This window comes from Callithrix jacchus, chromosome 4 (genome assembly GCF_049354715.1).
Source record: "Callithrix jacchus isolate 240 chromosome 4, calJac240_pri, whole genome shotgun sequence".
Lineage (NCBI taxonomy): Eukaryota > Metazoa > Chordata > Mammalia > Primates > Cebidae > Callithrix > Callithrix jacchus.
This window is the reverse complement of record NC_133505.1, coordinates 150,441,068-150,462,995: the sequence shown is the minus strand read 5'-3', so window position 1 is coordinate 150,462,995 and position 21,928 is coordinate 150,441,068. Positions and strand designations below refer to the sequence as shown.

General features: G+C 38.1%; 1 protein-coding gene across 19 annotated transcripts in view; it reads right to left on the bottom strand.

The window, feature by feature from the left end:
• PHACTR2 (phosphatase and actin regulator 2) overlaps nt 1-21,928 on the bottom strand; it is a 287,718-nt gene that overhangs the window by 140,768 nt on the left and 125,022 nt on the right. For 6 of the 19 annotated variants that reach the window (XM_002747098.7, XM_008995183.5, XM_078370215.1 and 3 more), the window contains exon 1: nt 4,298-4,531. The exons of the other annotated variants lie outside the window; for them this stretch is intronic. In XM_002747098.7, the coding sequence (XP_002747144.1) occupies nt 4,298-4,343 (46 nt within the window). In that variant the 5' untranslated portion in view covers nt 4,344-4,531. Of the gene's footprint in view, nt 1-4,297; nt 4,532-21,928 lie in introns of those variants that run through there. 19 annotated transcript variants of the gene reach the window in all.

The window sequence follows — 21,928 nt, the reverse complement described above, 5'->3', positions numbered from 1 at the left end:
ATCGCTTGAACCCAGGAGGCAGAGGTTGCAGTGAGCCGAGATTGCATCACTGCACTCCAGCCTGGCGACAGAGCAAGACTCCGTCTCAAAAAAAAAAAGACAAAATTGAACAATCTATCATGATAAAAACATTGACAAACTAGTAGTAGAAGAGAATTTTGGGACAAACAGAACTTATGAAGAAACCCATAGCTAACAGCGCACTTAATGGTTAAAAAAAAAAAAGACCTGTTTTTGTTAGATCAAGAACAAGACAAAAATGCTCATAACTACCACTTCTATTTAATACTGGACCAAAGGTTCTAGCCTGAACTATTAAATAAGAAAAAATAAAAATAAAAGCAATCAACTCTAAAAGGAAGAATTAAAATGTTGTTTCTTTGCACATGTCTGTGTAAATACATCTTGTATATAGTATGATCTTGTATACAGAAAATCATAAGGAATCCACTGAAAAACTATTAGGACTGAAAAATTAGTTCAGGCTGGGCATGGTGGCTCACACCTACAATCCCTGCGTTTTGGAAGGCCCAGGTAGGTAGAACTTTTAAAACTCCAACGAAAGTCAAATTATCCAACTACAATTAGACAAAGGATCTGAAGACATTTTTCCAAAGATGATATACAAATGGCCAATAGGCACATGAAAAGATGCTCAAGGACATTAGTAATTAGGGAAAAGGAAATCAAAATCATGAGATACAACTTCACACCTACTAAGACAGCTATAATCAAAATGACAGTAACAAGTGTTGGTAAGTATGTGGAGAAACTGGAACTTTCATATGCAGCTGGCAGGAATGCAAAGTGGTGTCACTTCTTTTGAAACTGTTTGGCAACACCATAAAAGGTTAAACATAGAACTTCCTACCATATAATCTGGCAATTCCACTACTAAATACACACCTGAGAAGTGAAAACATAACTTTACAACAACTTGTACACAAAGTTCAGAGCAGCATTATTCACAAATAGCCCAAAGCAGAAATGACCCAAATGTCCATCAGCTGATGAATGGATAAATAAAATGTGGCATATTCATATAGTAGAATACTATTTGGCAACAAAAAGAAATAAACAACTGATACATCTACAAGATGGATGATCCTTGAAAACATGCTAACTGAAAGAAGCCAGTCACAAAATGACATGTTATATGACTCCGTTGACATGAAATGTTCTCAATAAGCAAATGTATACAGGCAGAAAAGTCGATTAGTGTTTAATTAGGGTAGAGGCCGCTGCGTGAATAAGGTGAGAATAGAGATTGAGGATCACACAACACTATGAATACACTGAAAAACAATAAACTGTACATTTTTCTTACCTTTTTTTTTTTTTCAAGACAGAGTCTCTCTCTGTTGCCTAGGCTGGAGTGCAATGGCGAGATCTCGGCTTACTGCAACCTCCTTATCCCGGGTTCAAGCCATTCTCCTGCCTCAGCCTCAAACTGTACACTTTTCATGGGTGAATTTTATATTATGTGAATTATATGTCAATACAGCTGTTTTCTAAAATAATGGATCTAACTGCATATTTTCAAAAATAATTATTAATGGCCTTCCTAGAACTGGAGAATTAGGTGCAGCCTAAGCTGAAAGGCTCTAGAGAGCCTCAAGACAAAAGGGGGAGAAGTAAGGGAACTTCTAGCCTAGAATGAAGACTTTTACAAAAGGCCAAATTGAGCGGTAAGTATAAATAATTAAACTCTGTGCTATTGATTCCTTAGACTTAAACAGATTTTCACCCACTAAGCATTTAAGATGAGCATCATATTTAATACTGTAATCCTAAGCAGCTGCTCCAGACTTGAACAACTAGTTGATGGCTAAGATCAAAAAGAACGAGGATCTTCACACCATCTGTAAAGCCAGAGTTAAACAGCTAACAAGGAGCGAACAAAATACCTGGAATAGTAGAGGGTTTGACAGTCTCAGATGCATAAAGATATAGGCATGAATATAAAACTCAGAAAACGTTATTTAATTTTTTTTCTTTTGGTTTTTATTTAGAATCTGATGGCAAACCTTCAGGGAAACGGGGTAGCTCTAATAGACTTAGAGATACTGGATATCAGGAGAAAACTGTTCTGCTTTTACAATACCACAACTCAAGTCATAACCACCTTAACTGAAAAATAAAAAAACCTCTATGTATGATGTATGGATTGGCCATTTCAATTCATATGAACTTTTAATCCATAAAAATGATGACCTGCAATTTCAGTATATAACACCATATCATAAGATGTTTCTCTGAATTAGCTTGTATGATCAAGCACAACTTTTTGTTTAAAACATTTTTTACTTAAGTAGATTGCACAGTTTATCATTTTAATCAGTCATTTTATTTGGAATTATAGCAATCCAGGTTTTTTTGCTGTTCAGGGTAAGAGGCAGAGAGTCTCATTTTAGGATTTTATTTATTTATTTATTTATTTTCCTCCGAGACAGAGTCTCACAGTGTCACCCAGACTGGAGTGCACCCAGAGGTAGCGTGATGTCAGCTCACTGCGACCTCCACCTCCCCAGTTCAAGCGATTCTCCTGCCTCAGCCTCCTGAATAGCTGCATCTACAGATGTGTGCCACCTCGTCCAGCTAATTTTTTATATTTTTAGTAGAGATGGGGTTTCACCATGTTTGCCAGGATGGTCTCTATCTCCTGAGCTTGTGATCCACCCACCTCGGCCTCCCAAAGCGCTGGGATAAAAAGTCTGAGCCACCGCATCGGGCCCATTTTCGGATTTCATTTGCTTCTTAGACATCATTTACATAATATTCCTTGATTTTTATTAAGGTAAAATTTGCTTTTCTAATATTCGCTCAAATAATATTTTATTATAAAATAACTAAATTCAGGACAATGCTTTCTATAGACCTGTTGTATGGAGTACTGATTTAATTCTATCTTGGCCGGCGTGCAAATTTAAAAATATAACCCTTTCTTGAAATGAAAAGAAGCCTCACACCACTTTAAGGTAAGACAAAGGAAACCAAGACTTATTTGCACAAAATAGTTTACTAAATTTAAAATCCTACTCAACACCTCCCCCCAAAAAAATCTCTGGAAAAGCTACCCACATGAAGTCTTTCTGATGTTCAGAGCTACAGCCCTGTCATTAATGGTAAAGGAAGGTGTACTGTAATCTTTTTCGGATTCTGATGTCTCTTCTTTGCGGAGGGGTCTTCTGCGGTATTAACAGACACCTCAGCAAAGTTTGTGGTATCTCAGGGAGTGAAGCTGTGCTACCTAAAGAAACTCATTGGGTATAAAGCAGGGAAGGGGATTGGAATGACAGAATGCTATCTAGCTAGACATCCTGAGGCAGATTAAAAAACCTTCCTCTGCGCCTTGTCATTTCCTTTCAGCAAGATCCTGTTGATGTTTGCACAATTTCAAAAGTGTACCAAATATCTCAATGAATAACATAAATGGTCCCTTTGAGTTTTATTTATTTTTTTAATTGTTGATGGAAAAGTATCAAAATAGTACCTTTTAAATTTATTTCCTTACCCAATCACAGGTAACAGCACCAAACAGTTTTTTTATCCCTACACTGCTGGGGAAATGCCAGACGTTTCTTCCTTCCCTCTTTTTGTTTAAGAAAATCGGGGGCGGGGGGGCGCGGGGAGAAACTTTTAAAACATGACATTACAACTCAGACACGTTACACACGTTTTCACAAAACTAACTTTAGTCCTGGAGAACTAAGTTCATGAGATACGTTTCCTTAAATTTTATAACTGCTGTGTCTAATATAAACAAAACAAGTCTCATTTGAAACAATTGCGCATTTCGGGGCTAGTTATTAAGTATTCAGCGTTCTGCCAGGTTAAGAAGGCGATCAGCGCTTCTACTCGGAATAACAAACCATAAATCAGTTGACAAGCTTGAGAGCATTCAGTCCTAGTCTGTTCGGAAGCCAAGCGTAAATACAGAAAAACCTGTTGGCATGTTTCTCTTGCTCTCTAAGTTTCGAGTTTTTAAAAACACAGTAATACGCAAATGGCGTTTCCCGTAAGTTTCTGGCTCCGAAATAATTTGGATAAAAACCACAGCGAGGCACCGCGCACAGAAAAATGGAGCCTGTGCCTTTAAGGTAAAATCGGCTGGATCCCAAAAGGCATTCCTCTTTCACGACAAAGAGTTTGGCGAGCGCTACCTCTGGGGTTTCTCCGAGGGACTTGGCGGGTCCGAGCGGAACCCGACCAGACGACGAGCCCTGCCTGCCCCGGGGCCCAGCCGCCAGCCCAGCGCCCGCGCGGCGGGAGCGCATCGCGTGCGCCCGGGACTCACCGCTGCCGGGCTGCGGGGACAGCGCGGACACCGAGGTCTGGCCCATGGCTGGAGTCGAGGGGCCAGGTCCAGTGATCACGCGGCTGCTTTGGTCCTTCGATCATGGGTCCGCTCCCAACCAGAGTTCCAAGCGTTCATGTCCCGGCCTGTGCCGAGCGGCCCGCCGGGTCCCCTCACCTTCTCCCCAGCGCGGGTCTCCCAGCCCGGCCGGCCGTAGCCGGCGCGGCGGATCCTGCCCAGCGGATGCCTGTCATTCCTCTATGCAGATTAGCTGGGGTCAGGGGTCACGGGGGAAGAAGGGGGGTGAGGGCGATAGGGAGGGGAGGAGGGGGAAATGGGGGAGGTGGGGAGGGCGCAGGAGCAGCGAGGGGGAAGCCCCCGGCCGCCCCGCCGTACCCACACACCCTCAGGGTGGAAGGGAGCCCAGACTTTCAGGCTACTCCTCTTTAACTTAAAAGGTTCAAAGTCAAATGATCCTTAAAGGCTACAAGAAAAAGAATTAAAGTATTTAGTCACGGTACTTAATTTAACAAAATTTGTTTCTTAAAAGTTATTTCCTTCCTTACATTCTATTTGCAGTATTGTGGCACTCATGTCCTGTGCCCATTTTTTTTTTTTTCTCGTTTTAAAAATTATCTTCCTTTTAACAAATACAATTCCAAAAAAACAGCATTAATGGCCTCAATCAGGCTCGACAACAAATCTAAATGATAGGGCTGTGTGTGAGATCAATATACTCTTCACTGCCTGCCACCTAAAACTCTGGAGTGCTCACCTCGCCCTTATTTGAAAGGAATTACTGTGAAATAAAGTGTTTAAAATATACCAAAGGGGAAAACAACGATAACAGCCTTGAAAGTTGAATGAAACCCTACTATAATATCCTGTTCAATCTCAATCTTCTTAAAAATATGAATACAAATATTCTTCATATTTACAATTGATGATTAATTAGTATGAGTAACCTACATGCTATATATATATACACAGTGTGTATATATAAATATATAGGAAGACAGTATATGCAACATCTACATATGGTTCATTAGACTGGATGGTGGTTACTGGATGTGTTCATTTTATGACAATTCATTGAGATGTCTACAATGACATGTGCAGTTTGCTCAATGTATATATTTCATTAAAAAGTAAAAAAGAACAGAAAGTACAATATTTTTAGGTCATCTACTGCAGCTTTCGTTTTTTAGTTTATCCAACTCTGAACTAACATGAAAATCATTTTTTTAAAAAAAATTTATTGTTAAGATTGTGCAGAGTCTTGTTAGATTTTTTTTTGAAAGACACTTACTGGTCTGTTTTGCCATAGTTAATTAAGTGCCCTATTTTCTTCACACCAAAATAGCCTACTCACCACTGTGGGGAAGATCTTTTCCCTAGAAAGTGTGATTCATTCTCTTCTTCCCTTTGCCTAATTCACTCTTAAGAAATCTGATTTTTTTATCAATCAAATGGAGAGCGAAACAACAACAACAAAAACAGGAGTTGTAACTTTCATCTCTGACAAAATAGACTTTAATAGTAACAAAGACTAAAGGAAACAAAGAAGGACATTACATAATGGTAAAAGGATCAATGCAACAACAGGAGTCAATGATCATAAATATATATGCACCCAATAAAGGAGCACCAGATACATAAGACAAGTTCTTAATCACTTATAAAGAGACTTGGACTCCCGAACAATAATAGCGGGAGACTTTGACACCACATTGTTAATAGTCGTCGGATCAACGAGATAGAAAATTAACAGGGACATTTATGATTTGAACTCAGACCTGGAACAAGTAAATTCAGTGAATAGTTGTAGAATTCTTCACCCCAGGTCCATAGAACATGCATTTTTCTCAGTATCACATTACACCTATTTTGAAAGTGACCACATAATTGGAAGTAAATCACTCTTGAGCATTTGCATAGCATTTCACAGACTTAAATGAAATATTGGTTGGATGTTTGTTTGTTATTTTCTTCCCTTATTCCTTCCTGTCTCTGCTGTTAAGCACAATTATTGGCATAAAAGAGGTATTTAATACCTATTTTTAGATTGCATTCCAGCCTGGGCAATAGAGCAAGACTCCTGTTCTCTCTCCCCCTTTCTCTTTCTCTTTCTTTCTTGTGAAAAAAAAAAGAAAGAAAAGAAACTTGATTTTTTTTTAAATGAAATTGAGGATTTAACCAAAATGTGAATTCTAATTAGGACAATAAAATTAATCCTAACTACATTTCCTTATAAATACAAACGTGTGTTTTGGGAAAACATCCCACCTGGGGAGTTAAGCACTGAGAGTAAACGATTTTAATCGCAGCTCTTGCAGCTCTTTGTTTTGAGTTGCCATTAGAAAAAAAAAGCAAAGAAAAATGGTTAAAGGTAAATTAAGAGGGAGAATGTCTCACCCTTCCTTTTGACAGAGCCTATCTGATAAAGGTAGTCCTGAATCAGAGGAAGTATAAAGTAAATTTTGTTCTTTCAAAATATGTAACTATCATAATTTTTAAATATGATAAAAGTTAAACTATCATTTTTCTATCGCTATCATTTGAAGTCGCTATCATTTCTTCTTTTCCTTGAGAAATGATAGTATATTTCTATTTATTCTATAAATTCTTATTTCAAAGATTAAGGAGGTGCATTATAGTTCCAGTTTTTCAGGATTTGCTAAATATAGCAATATTTACCTTATTCAAGGTTAATACAATCTTCAGCCTCATCTGGGATTCCTATAATACCCCGACCAGGTTGTGCAATTTTCTCTGAAACTCTTCCAGTTCCATTACATTCTTCTTGAAGCATGTTAACCGAAACAGCAGGAAGTGTGCACTAAGGTTTCTTTCTAAGAGTTGGACAGTTCTTGGTTTCCAGAGCTTCTGATGGAACTTGGGTTGCAGTGGCCTTTTTATCCCAGCTAACAAGTTTTACTAATGAACACAGAAAAAGTCTACAGAAATCTCTAAATTTCATCTCTACGTTGCAACGCAAAGGTTAGAAATTACCATTTAACAAGAGTATTATAAGATAATTTCCCCCCGAATTGCCTTAGTCCCTGCCTTATTAGAATGCACAAAGTTTTATTAAGAGTTCTAGGTGTTAATCCCATGGGTTTATAGTTTAACTCTGGAAACATTTAATGTCATCTGAAAATTATGGATATCTCTTTGTATACTACCTCTCACTAGGGAATTTATTAAAATGCTAAACAACATTAGTGTCAACGACTAATTCTAAGGAAGCTATCTATTTATAATTCTGCAGCATTTATCCCATTGGTCCCACTCTTTGTTCTGGATTTCTAAACCAATCTCTTATCCAGTGATATCCTGGTAAATGCTTACCTGGTTTGGGGTGTGGGTGAGGAGGCAGGAGGGGTCCTCAGAATGCTTTGTTTACTGTGATGTAAATACTCCTACAATGACCTATTCTGTAGGCCTCCAACCAGCTAGCAAGACTGATATCAAACAGCTTGCAACATTCCTTGAAATTTAACAATTTGGCTCACCAGCTTGTGTGAACTGCCTTCATGCCACTACTTTTCTCTAATAACGCCGCGTTAAATCATACCATGGCTGAGTTTGAGGAATAGCTTCTACTGAGCCTTCCTAAAAATATAGACAAATGACAGCTACTGATTTTTTTCCATGGAACATTCTAAATATTTTTCAACCCCTGAAAGAACTACTGTGATTTATTCATTTATTTCCAGAAAGAAAGTAAGTGAATTAGTGAGATAGAATTTCCCCTTCTGAAAGCTAGTAAGCCTTTATGACAAAGAAGTTGTACTTAGGTTTTCAAGCATTCTACCATATGACACAGACTTCACTGACTTGTGTGATGTGGGAAGTCTTAGACTCACCCATCTAGGGTACCCAAAGTGACACTTTTGCTACTCCTGGATGGAAGCCACTATATCTATTAGATAAAAGTGAAAGCAGACATAAGCCTAAATGCTGGCAATCTGGACCACCATTTGTGGGAAAGACATTTACTACTAGGTCAAAGTCCAAATGGCAGACATACAATCTGGTGGCTTTAGAGAAGAGAGTTTACAATTACTACAGTCATCACTACCAAATCCTATAACTTAGGTCACTGCCGGATTTTTCTAGGCAGCCAAATCTAGCTTGGAGCAGGAAGAAGAGGGAACCTTCCTCTCTCAGAACACAAACGCCATAAGTACTAACCCTGGAGGTCTCTGCCTTGTCCAGATGCTGCCAGCTGTGTGAGGACCCATTTTGAGACACCAGCGATTAGAGGTCAAGGAATTATAGTGGAAGGGAAGAAGAAGGCAGAGTCCCAAGAGATGAGATGGTTGATCAGAACAGCAGCGACCTGGGAGGCAGCAGTGGTGGATAGTGGCCACATACAAGTAGATGAAGATTACATTAATTGGCACCCTTATTTCTGGATTTGGCCATAAATATCCTGCAAATTAGTGACATTCCTTGGCTAATGGAAATTTTAGCCACAGAAAAATTATTTCTTAATGGAAAGGAAATGAATTAAAACTTAGCAGTTTTCCTAATAGGATACTAAAAACTGATATGTAAAAGTTGTTTTAAGTATTCAGGTAATTTTTACTAGAATGTCTTCTGGTTTTTAAAAACTTTGTATTTCTTCCAAACTTGGCTACATTTTGTAAGAGGCAACTTACTTAGAAAAATATAAAAAGCAAATGGAAGGTTTACTGGATATTATAAATTCAGTGGAAACTCTGAATATGTAACTAATGTTTACTTTGTAAAATGTCACTCTATGGAAGTTGCAGCTAAATGGCTACTGTAACTTAGATTTTAACAATTCCGAGAGATGCTGGTTTTAACAGGATAATATGAACAGAAAAACAGAAAACTTTTGTTAAGGAAAGAATTATAACTTTGCATATTCTGGTTATATTAAGAATCAGTAGAAGAGAAGACCACATTCCACAAGTGTTAGAACAGGAAACAAACCTGAAAGACAGGCTTTTCTTTCCTATTGTTCTCATATTTTCATGTGATTTATTTCCTGAGTTTTCCTTCTTCTGCTTGCTCAAGCTAAAAGGATTAACAAAATACCTTGCCTCTGCCTCACCCTGCGTGAGTCTCTGCAGGGCGGGGTGTGGCTCACGTGTGCTTACTTAGTGAGCGAGCGCCACAGTTGGAAGATTTATGCTGGAAAATAAAGACCTCAAGGGGTGGTGCTGGAATTTCCTTTCCCAAAGACATTCTCCTACCCTGGGAGGAAAAGCGTCGGTAATTTTGCTCTAGTTCATTTCACGAGCAAAACAAAGTACTCATCCATAGTATTAAACTCTGATAAAGTCTATAAAACAAATATTGTTTAATTTATTGACCAAAATCTAAAAAGAACAGTCCTTAAAGACATCTTTAATAATGACTGCCCAACTTACACAAAATAATTGCTTCAAGTAAGGTCCAAATCCTTGTTTTGTTAACCATCCTTAGAAATTAAGAAAATTTGCCTGGCAAATAGAGGGTACTCAATACATAGATGATAAATTAAAAATAAGCATTTATGTTATCTCCTTAATGATAACAACTTTCAAGTATGGACAAAAGAAAACCTGGGAATACGTGTAAAATCTTGGTAATAGTATAGTATTTTGACTCCGTAGCAAGAGAATATCAAGTCTGTCGGTGACTGTAAATTTTCTTTTGCATGCCACTCTGAAATAATCATCTAGTCATTCAACTAGAATTGACTGAGGACCTCCCATGGGTATGGTGACTCTAGCACCTGGGCATGAGGATAAGTAAGGTATGGACCCTTCTATACTGGAGTTCATGGTCCGGGTACAGTGGAGTGGGGGTGCTGCAGCCTACAAACAAATGATCCTAACAGTGGAGGAACAGAAGTTTCTTCCTCTGGCTTGGCATGGTGGCTCACACCTGTAATCCCAGCACTTTGGGAAGCCAAAGCAGGCAGATCATCTGAGGTCAGGAGTTTGAGACCAGCCTGACCAACATGGTGAAACCTTGTCTCTACTAAAAATACAAAAGTTAGCTGGGCATGGTGGCACACATCTGTAATCTCAGTTACTCGAGAGGCTGAGGCAGGAGAATTGCTTGAAGCTGGGAGGCAGAGGTTGCAGTGGGCCAAGATTGCACCATTGCACTCCAGCCTGGGCAACAGAGTGAGACTCCGTCTCAAAAAAATAAAAATTAAAAAAAAAAAAAAAGGAGAAGTTTGCTCCTCTAAGTGCTAGGGATGCCCAGTAGGCTGGTACAGAGAAGGCTCTGAATTTTAGCAAATTACTAAATCCATATTTTTGCCATACAGAGTTGCTCATTCATTCTGAAGGTGCTCCAAGTTTGTGAAGTGCTTCCTGAATTAAAGAAAGATTAAATTTTAATAGTATGTGGTCAGAATTAACTGTATTTCTTTATTGCTTGTAGCTCTTTTATGTATTCATTTATTTTTGAGATAGGGCCTTGCTCTGTGGCCCAGGTTGGAGTGTAGTGGTGTAATCATTGCTCACTGCAGCCTTCAACTCCTTGGCTCAAGTAATCCTCCCGCCCCAGCCTCCTAAGTAGCTGGGACTATAGGTGCCTGTCACCATGCCAAGCTAATTGTTATTATTATTAATTATTATTATTATTTGTAGAGATGAGGTCTCACTATACTGCCCAGGCTTGCTTGCAGCTTTTTGAAGAATAACTTATTATTCATTTCAAGCAAATAGTTCAATAAGTTGTAATAAACATGTAGTGCAACCACCCCCACAATCAAGTTTCAGAAAACTTCGAGAACGCTAAGGTATTCCATCATGTCCTTTCCATTTTGCAATTAATTCCTGTTTTACACACCTGTACCATGCCTGGCATTAGGCAACTGCTGACCTGCTTTCCACATCTATAGTTTTGATTTTCCTAAAATTTCATATAAATGGAATGATATTATATACAGTTGTTTTTAATCTGGCTTGTTTCATGTAATGCTTTTGATATTCATCTAAGTTGCTCTGTGTATCTGTGTAGGTTGCCTTTCATTGTATGACTATACAAAAGTTTATTTACCAGTTAATGAGCATTTGGGATGTAACTATTACACTGTATTCCTACCCTATGAAAATACATTGGAACTATATTGTGGTACATATATGCCAGTTCTATATTAATAATTATTTGTTTATTTATTGGTTCATCATTCACCCAACAAATATTTATTATGCATCTTCTTTGTAACAGTCTCTGTTCTAGGTACTTAGGAGACAGGATTATACAAAATATAAAACATCTGCACTCATGGAGCTTCCATTCTAATGTAATGACAGAAAATAAGCAGTAAACATAATAAACCAGTAAACTTTGTAACAATTTAGAAGATGAAAAGTACTATGAAATACAGAAGAGTAGAGTAAGAGAGATTGGGCTGGTATGTGATGGTCCCAGTAGTCCTCACTGAGAGATAATGTTTAAGCAAAAACATGAAGGAGGTAATGGAGTTAACCATATGGCTATCTGGGGGAGAAGTGGTCCAAGAAGAAAGACCAGTTAATATAAAGACAGGAGCATGGCATGTATTTGAGGAACCAAAGGGAAATGGTGTGCTTGGAGTATATAGAATGAGAGAGGTAAAGCTAAGGAGAAGGGGATTAAAACCATGTAGGACCTTGCAGTTGACTATAACGACTTTGGCCTTCTTCTCCAAAGGTTCACAACTCCTCGCCAGCAAAGGAACAAAACTGGACAGAGAATAAGTTTGACAAATTGACAGAAGTAGGCTTCAGAAGGTGGGTAATAACAATCTCCTCCAAACTACAGGAGCATGTTGTAACCCAATGCAAAAAAGCTAATAATCTTGAAAAAAGGTTAGAGGAATTGCTAACTAGAATACCCAGTTTAGAGAAGAACATAAATGACCTGATGGAGCTGAGAAACACAGTGCAAGAACTTTGTGAAGCATATACAAATATCAATAGCCAAATTGATCAAGTGGAAGAAAGGATATCAGAGATTGTAGATCAACTTAATGAAGTAAAGCATGAAGACAAGATTAGAAGAAAAAGAATGAACAAAGCCTCCAAGAAATATGGGACTATGTGGAAAAACCAAATCTATGTTTGATCAGTGTACCTGAAAGTGATGGGGAGAGTGAAACCAAGTTGGAAAACACTCTTCAGGATATTATCCAGGAGAACTTCCCCAACCTAGCAAGACAGACCAACATTCAAATTCAGGAAATACAGAGAACACCGCAAAGATACTCCTCAAGATAGGCAACCCCAAGATACATAATCGTCAGACTCACCAAGGTTGAAATGAAGGAAAAAATGCTAAGGGCAGCCAAAGAGAAAGCTCAGGTTACCCACAAACTGAAGCCCATCAGAATAACAGTGGATCTCTCTGCAGAAACCCTATAAGCCAGAAGAGAGTGGGGGCCAATATTCGACATTCTTAAAGAAAAAAATTTCAACCCAGAATTTCATAACCAGCCAAACTTAGCTTCGTAAGTGAAGGAGAAATAAAATCCTTTAGAGACAAGTAAATGCTGATTTTGTCACCACCAAGCATTAAATATGGAAAGGAAAATCCAGCCACTGCAAAAACATACCAAATTGTAAACATAGACACTATTAAGAAACTGCATCAACAAATGGGCAAAATAACAAGCTAGCATCATAATACAGCATCAAATTCACACATAACAATATTAACCTTACGTGTAAATGCGCTAAATGCCCCAGTTAAAAGACACAGATTGACAAATTGGACAGAGTCAAGACCCATCAGTGTGCTGTATTCAGGAGACCCATCTCACATGCAAAGATACACATATGCTCAAAATAAAGGGATGGAGGAATATTTACCAAGCAAATGGAAAGCAAAAAAAAAAATAGGGGCTGCAATCTTAGTTTCTGATGAAACAGATTTTAAACCAACAAAGATCAAAAAAGACAAAGAAGGGCATTACATAATGGTAAAGGGATCAATGCAACAAGAAGAGCTAACTATCCTAAATATAGACTCACCCAATAGGAGCACCCAGATTCATAAAGCAAGTTCTTAGAGTAACAAAGAAACTTAGACTCCCACACAATACTAGTGGGAGACTTTAACACCACACTGTCAATATTAGACAGATCGATGAGATAGAGAATGAACAAGGATATTCAGGACTTGAACTCAGCTCTGGACCAAGTGGACCTAATAGACATCTACAGAACTCTCCACCACAAATCAACAGAATATACATTCTTCTCAGCACCACATTGCCCTTATCCTAGAATTGACCACATAATTGGAAGTAAAATACTCCTCAGCAAATGCAAAAGAATGGAAATAACAACAAATATCCTCTTAGACCACAGTGCAATAAAATAGAACTCAGGATTAAGAAACTCACTCAAAACAACTACATGGAAACTGAGCAACCTGCTCCTAAATGATTATTGGGTAAATAAATAAATTAAGGCATAAATAAATAAGTTTGAAACTAATGAGAACAGACAAATCCAAGATGGCTGATTGCTAACAGCTCGGGATTGTAGCTCCCAGTGAAAGCGCAGAGAACGAGAGGATGCCACACTTTCAGATGAATTTTTGTCACTCACAGAACAGAAGATTCCCAGTGGAGGAGCCCCACAGGTCGCCAGCGCGACTCTTGTGGTTGGCGCAGCGGTTTTGCCAGCGACTTGGCACAGAAGCTCTTGGTGCAGAGTAAACGGGACTGGTTCCCCTTCTGACCGAAATTTGGTGCTCCAGGAAGGCAGAGTTGCCTATTACGGACTCAAGAAGGAAGCCAGACTGGAGATTCCTGGGCAGAAGAGCACCATCAGTCTTAACACCGCTGTTTTGGCCAGCGCAGTGGGTTGCTCAGATTCTGGCCCTGGGAATCAATAAATTGGACGTCCACTCAGAAACCTAATTAGAAAGGTGGTAATTGTAATTAGAGAACAAAGATACAACATACCAGAATCTCTGGGACACAGCTAAAGCAGTGTTTAGAGGAAAATTTATAGCACTAAATGCCCACAGGAGAAAGTGGAAAAGATCTAAAATCAACACCCTAATATCACAATTAAATGAACTAGAGAAACAAGAGCAAAAAAAATTCAAAAGCTGGCAGAAGACAAATAGCTAAGATGAGAGCAGAACTGAAGGAGATAGAGACACAAAAAACCCTTCAAAAACATCAATGAATCAAGGAGCTGGGCTTTTTTTTTTGAAAAGATTAATAAGATAGATAGCCAGACTAACAGAAAAGAAAAGAGAGAAGAATCAAATACACAATAAAAAATCATACAGGAGCTATGACCACAAATCCCACAGAAAAACAAACTACCATCAGAGAATACTATAAATATCTCTATGCAAATAAACAAGAAAATCAGAAGAAATGGATAAATTCCTGGATACATACACCCTCCAAAAACTAAACCAGAAAGAATTTGAATCACTGAATAGAACAATAACAAGTTCTGAAATTGAGGCAGCAATTAATTGCCTACCAACCAAAAAAAGCCCAGGAGCAGATGAATTCACAACCAGATGCTACAAGAGGTACAAAGAGGAGATGGTACCATTTTTTCTGAAGCTATTCCAAACAATAGAAAAAGAAAGACTTCTCCCTAACTCATTTTATGAGGCCAGCGTCATCCTTATACCAAAACCTGGTAGTGACACAGACACACACAAAAAATTTCGAGCCAATGAACACTAATGTGAAAATCCTCAATAAAATACTGGCAAGTCAAATCCAGCAGCACATAAAAAATGCTTATCCACCATGATCAAGTTGGCTTTATTCCTGCGATGCAAGGCTGGTTCAACATAAGCAAATCAATAAACATAATCCACCACATAACAGAACCAATGACAAAACCCCCACAATTATCTCCATAGATGCAGAAAAGGCCTTCAATAAAATTCAGCGCCTCTTTATGCTAAAAACTCTCAATAACTAGTTATTGAGGGAACATATCTCAAAATAATAGGAGCTATTTATGACAAACCCACAGTCAATATCATACTGAATGGGCAAAAGCTGAAAGCATACCCTTTGAAAACCAGCCCAAGACAAGGATGCCCTCTCTCACCACTCCTATTTAAAATAGTACTGTAAGTTCTGGCCAGGGCAATCAGGCAAGAGAAAGAAATAAAGGGTATTCAAATAGGAAGAGAGGAATTCAAATTGTCTGTGTTCGCAGATGACATTGTATATTTAGAAAACCCCAACATCTCAGACTAAAATCTCCTTAAGCTGCTAAGCAACTTCAGCAAAGTCTCAGGATACAAAATCAATGTGCAAAAGATCACAAGCATTCCTATACACCAAATCATGAGTGAACTCGCATTCACAATTGCTACAAAGAGAATAAAATACCTAGGAATACAACTAACAAGGGATGTGAAGGACCTCTTTAAGGAGAACTAGAAACCACTCTTCAAGTAAATAAGATAGGACACAAACAAATGGAAAAACATTCCATGCTTATGGACAGGAAGAATCAATATCATGAAAATGGCCGTAGTGCCCAAAGTAATTTATAGATTCAATGCTATTCCCATCAAGCTACCATTGACTTTCTTCACAGAATTAGAAAAAATTACTTTAAATTTCATACAGAATGAAAAAAGAGACCGTATAGCCAAGACAATCCTAAGCAAAAAGAACAAAGCTGGAGGCATCACACTACCTGACTTTAAACTATACTGCAAGACTACAGTAACCAAACAGCATGGTACTGGTACCAAAACAGATATACAGACCAATGTAACAGAACAGAGACCTCAGAAATAACATCACACATCTGCAACCATCTGATCTTTGACAAACCTGACAAAAACAAGCAATGGGAAAAGGACTCCCTATTTAACAAATGGTGTCGGGAAAACTGCCTAGCCATATACAAATTGAAACTGAACCCCTTCTTACATTTTATACCAAAATTAACTCCAAATGGATTAAGGACTTAAACATAAGACCTAAAACCATAAAAACCCTAGAAGAAAACCTAGACAATACCATTCAGGACACAGGCATAGGCAAAGACTTCATGATTAAATCACCAAAAGCAATGACAACAAAAGCCAAAACTGACAAATGGGATCTAATTAAACTAAATAGCTTCTGCACAGAGTGAACAGACAACCTACAGAATGGGAAAAAATTTTGCAATCTATCCATCTGACAAAGGTCTAATATCCAGAATCTACAAGAATCTTAAACAAATTTCCAAAAAAAAGAAAAAGAAAGAAAGAAAGAAAAGAAAAATCCACCAAAAAGTGGGCAAAAGACATGAACAGACATTTCTTAAAAGAAGACATTTATGCAGCCAACACACATATGAGAAAAAGCTCATCACTGGTCATTAGAGAAATGCCAATCAAAACCACAATGAGATACCATGTCACACCAGTTAGAATGGTGATCACTAAAATGTCAGGAAACAACAGATGCTGGAAAGGATGCAGAGAAATAGGCACACTTTCACACTGTCGGTGGGAGTTTAAATTAGTTCAGGCATTGTGGAGGACAGTGTGGTGGTGATTCCTCAAGGATCTAGAACCAGAAATACCATTTGACCCAGCAACCCCATTACTGGGTATATATCCAAAGGATTAGAAATCATTCCACTATAAAGACACATGCACATGTATGTTTATTGCAGTACTGTTCACAATAGCAAAGATATTTGGAACCAATCCAAATCCCCATGAATGATAGACTGGATAAAGAAAATGTGGCACATATACACCATCGAATACTATGCAGCTGTACAAAAGGATGAGTTCATGTCCTTTGCAGGGACATGGATAAGCTGGAAACTATCATTCTCAGCAAACTGACACAGGAACAGAAAACCGAACACCACATGTTCTCACTTATAAGTGGGAGTTGAACAATGAGAACACATGTACACAGGGAGGGGAACATCACACACCAGGGCCTGTTGGAGGGTGGGGTGTAGGGGAGGGAAAGCATTAGGAGAAATACCTAATATAGATGATGGGTTGATGGGTGCAGCAAACCACCACGGTTTGTATACCTATGTAACAAACCTGCATGTTCTGCACATTTATCCCAGAACTGTAAATAATAACAAAATAAAAATAAAAATAAAGACTTTGGCTTTTACTATGAGATAAGGAAGCAATGACAGTTTCAAACAAAGTAATGACATGATCTGACTTATGTTTTAAAATTGCTGTGGCTTCTGAGTAGAGAACAGAGGAGACAAGATTAGAAGCAGAGAGACCAGGAGAGACTACGGGAAGAATCCAGACTAGAATTGATAGTGGCTTAGATCAGGTTGGCAGCAGTGGGTAATGAAATGCACCTGGATTCTGGACTCATTTTGATGACAGAAGCAATATTCCTTATGGATTGAATGTGGGGTGTGGGAGACAAAAGAAAGACTTCAACATTTTTTTCTGAACAATTGAAAATATCAAATTGCCATTACTTAAAACTAGCACAACAGTGAGTAGAGTAGATTTGGAATGGAAAATTAGAAGTTCAGTTTTGAGATGTCTGCTAGGCTTCCAAGTGAAGAATGAAAACAATCCATGTGTCCTGAAGGGAAAGAACAAATCGATCTATACCCAAACACATCCTAATGATATTAAGCTGCAGAAATACTGAGAAAATTTAGGAATCAGTAGGCAGAAAAGGCAAATGCCACTTTAAGAAATCATAATAAATCTAAGTCAATGATAGAATTATTTTTTTCTTAGCATTTTAAAGAAGCAACTGCTTAGAATTCCTTACCCAGGTAAACAATCATTCACTAAATCAATAATTTGCTAAAAGTAATTGATCACTGAAAACATCTACAGGATATTCCTTAGCCAGAAAGTAAATGAACCCAGACTGGGCATGGTGGCTCATGCCTGTAATCCCAGCACTTTGGGAGGCCAAGGTAGGCAGATCACTTGAGGTCAGGAGTTCGAGACCAGCTTGGCCAACATGGTGAAACCCTGTCTCTACAAAAAATATAAGAAAATAGCTGGGTGTGGTGGCAGATGCCTATAATCCCAGCTACTTGGGAGGCCAAGTCAGGAGAATCACTTGAACCCAGGAGGTGAAGGTTGCAGTGAGCCGAGATTGCGCCACTGCACTCCAGCCTGGGCAGCAGAGTAAGACACTGCCTCAACAAAAGAAAGAAAGAAAGAAAATGAACCCAGAGGTAAGGGTGGTATGCAGGAAACAATAATGAGCACAGAAAGTGAGGACATTATGGTCAATTTAATAAACTATCGGCTCTGCAAATGAGGAAGTAGTGAAGTTTTCACATGTATATTAAAGTCCTGATTTTGATCAGGGGAAAGATACATGTACTAAATAATTTTAAACTTCGTTAGAAAAAAATAACTGTTTCAAAGAATAAGAAAGATATAACAATAAGCTTCAAATCCAGTAAACAAACGGGTATTAAGGAAAGTTTCACTAATCCAAATAATGAAAAAATGAAAAATGGCTAGAGAAAATGTGATACAAATACACCAGGAAATACTATACGGCCATAAAAAAGAATGAAATCCTGTCCTTTGCAGCAACCTGGATGCAGCTAGAGATCATATCCTAAGCGAATTAACCCAGGAACAGAAAACCAAATATCCCATCTTCTCGCTTTTAAGTGGGAGCTAAGCATTGAGCACACGTGGACATAAACATGAGAACAATAGACACTATAGGACTATAGGAGAAAAGGAAAAGAATATGGGTTGAAAACTACCTCTTGGGTACTCTGTTCAGTATCTGGGTGCAATACCCCATGTTCCATATGTACCCCCTGTATCTAAAATAAAAGCCAAAATTAAAGAAAAAAAGAAAAAACTAATTGGAATATAAGTGAAGACAGTTCACAATTCAAGATGAAAAACAAAGCCGCCTGGTAGTCATAAGAATGAAACATCACTAGTAGGAAGGTGAGTTGAAATCTTACCATTTTGCATTCAGGGAAAAATACAAATGCATTTTTAGTGTTATTTAAAACACTTTCATTATTCAATAGGTCAGCATTTTGTAACTAAAAACAGATGAAGAACTTCTACCCACTACTTATTTTTATTTTCTGAAGAATAAATAGATACATGGAATATTTTTTATTTGTAGTACAATGATCTTTAAAACTCTAAATAACATCATAAGGGAATCACAAACAAAATAAGTAGTTTCTTATATTTAACAGGCTTAATGTCAACTCTACTTTTATGTTCCTAGTATTTTAAAATTGGGGAAAAAAAGCTATAAGGTTATTTCCTAAAACATACTTAGTTTTATTAGAACTTAAATCTAAGAAAAGCCTCCAAGTAAAACAGCTCTCTAGGGGAAATTGTACATATTGAAGAGGCTTTTTAATGTAAAATGGATTTCAGTAACAGCAAATTACTTCTCAATTAGGGAACGTTGACACAGTCTCCACACAGGTGATAAAGATGGGAGCTGAGAAAGGGGGGAGGAGCAATGACGCTTGCAGGTGCTCTGACTTAATCTTTCATCAAAACAAGATTTATTCAGGGAGAAATCATGTATTCACACAATTAAGAAGTGGATATACAAAATGTACTTGGAATATTGCCATTTTAAAACCACACACCACCCTCCAATGCAACGAGCCCCTTTTACCGAATGGTTTTCAGTCTCCCAACTTTTCCAGGTAGAGAACTTGCAATTTTGAGAATGCACAAGGGGAAATTTAAGCCGGGCACAGGGTCTCATGCTTAGAATTCCAGGACTTTGAGAGTCCAAGGCAAGCAGATCACACGAAGCCAGGAGTTTGAGACCAGCCTGGTCAACTTGGTGAAACCCCTTCTCTACTAAAAAGACAAACAATTAGCCGGGCGTGGTGGCCCGTGCCTGTAGTCCCCTCAACCTCCCTACTCAGGAGGTTGAGGAAGGAAAGTCCTTTGAACCTGAGAGTAGGAGGTTTCAGTGAGCCAAGATTGTGCCACCGCACTCCAACTTAGGCCACAGATCGACACTGTCTCAAAATAATAATAATAATAATAATAATAAAATAAAAATTTTACAAGTTAGAAAAGGGCCCCATATACGATCAGAAACAATCTTCACCTGAAAGCTTTTTAATTTTATTTGCAAAGTTATTGTTGTACTTTCAGATATATATATTTATTTATTTTATAGGATAAACTGCTCTGGATTTTGTTTTGCTCTAAATATTCTAAAACCCACACGAAGCCCCAAAGAGTCCACTGTATTTTAGATTATTTGATTTCTTCTTTATAGCGTGTTAGTGTGGTTTTGTGAACCAGTTACACTTGCAGTGATTTGTTTCCATGAACGAACACTGAATTCTATTATATTGAACTACATTCATTAATAAAACAGTCAACATGAATATGCATTTCTCACCTGGGTCTGTGACTTTAGATGATAATTTTTACTTTGTTCCCACCTTAAATATTACCTTTATCAAAATTTTTTCATTGTATGAAAATCACTGTGAATATTTTACTTGTATTCCATTATTTACGTCAGTATAGAAATAGCTAGTACCTGAAAACTGATACTGCCAGCTGAAGAGTGAGACTTTATTTCACAGCTTGCCAACACTGCAGTTACTTAAAATGTATGGGTTATTTTATTCCCATCTCCTATTCAGATTTACCTAAAGCCTCAGTTCTCAAGCCTCTGTTTGTTTCTGTATTGTATTACCATCTAAGGAACACATCCTTCCTTGAGGTTTTATTTTCTGTCTGCTTGGGTTGATTAACTCTCAGTATCTGGCCTGTACTTCTCATATCATTTGTTTTCTAAGGAGCATGCCACTTGGATGTCAAGTTCTCTGGGCCCTTAATTTACATATTTCCATAGCAAATTCCTCAGTGGGATTAATCCTGTAGCAGTTCCTCATCTGTCTTTCTGACTGGACTGAATGTCATTTGGAAGCCATGTCTTATTTACTATTGAAACACCAGCACAGTCAGTGCATCGGTAAGTGCTTAGTAGGTATTTGTTTTATACATGAATGAATGAATGAACAAACCTGATTCATATCAATACACTGTTTATGCCTAATGTGGTTTGATGGTGTCCCCACCCAAATCTCATCTCCAGTTCCCACATGTTGTAGGAGGGACTTGGTGGGAAGTAATTGAATCATTGGAAAGGGTCTTTCCTATGCTGTCTTGTGATAGTGAATAAGTCTCATGAGATCTGATGGTTTTAAAAACAGGAGTTTCCCTGCACAAGCTCTCTCTTCACCTGCCACCATCCATGTATGATGGCACTTGCTCCTCCTTGCCTTCTGCCATGGTTGTGAGGCCTCCTCAGCCATGTGGAACTCTAAGTCCAATAAACCTTTGTCTTTTGTAAATTGCTCAGTGTTGGGTATGTCTTTATCAGCAGTGTGAAGATGGACTAATACAAGGTCTGTGAGTACCAGAAGAAATAGGAAAAGGAGACTGAGGATATATTCAAAGTATTGAGAGCAGCTTTACTGTCAGACATACCGGTAGTAGGCAGTATTGTCAATAGAATACCATTTACGAATGAGCACTTAGGTTTTTTAATGCAGTAATTGAGAAAACACAGGATCTGAGTATTACCATAATCACATTTAATATGTACATACTAAATACATATATTTAAGTTGTTAGTGTTCCCCGTTAAAGATCTGTTCAACTTCTCTTTTAATGTTACTGGCC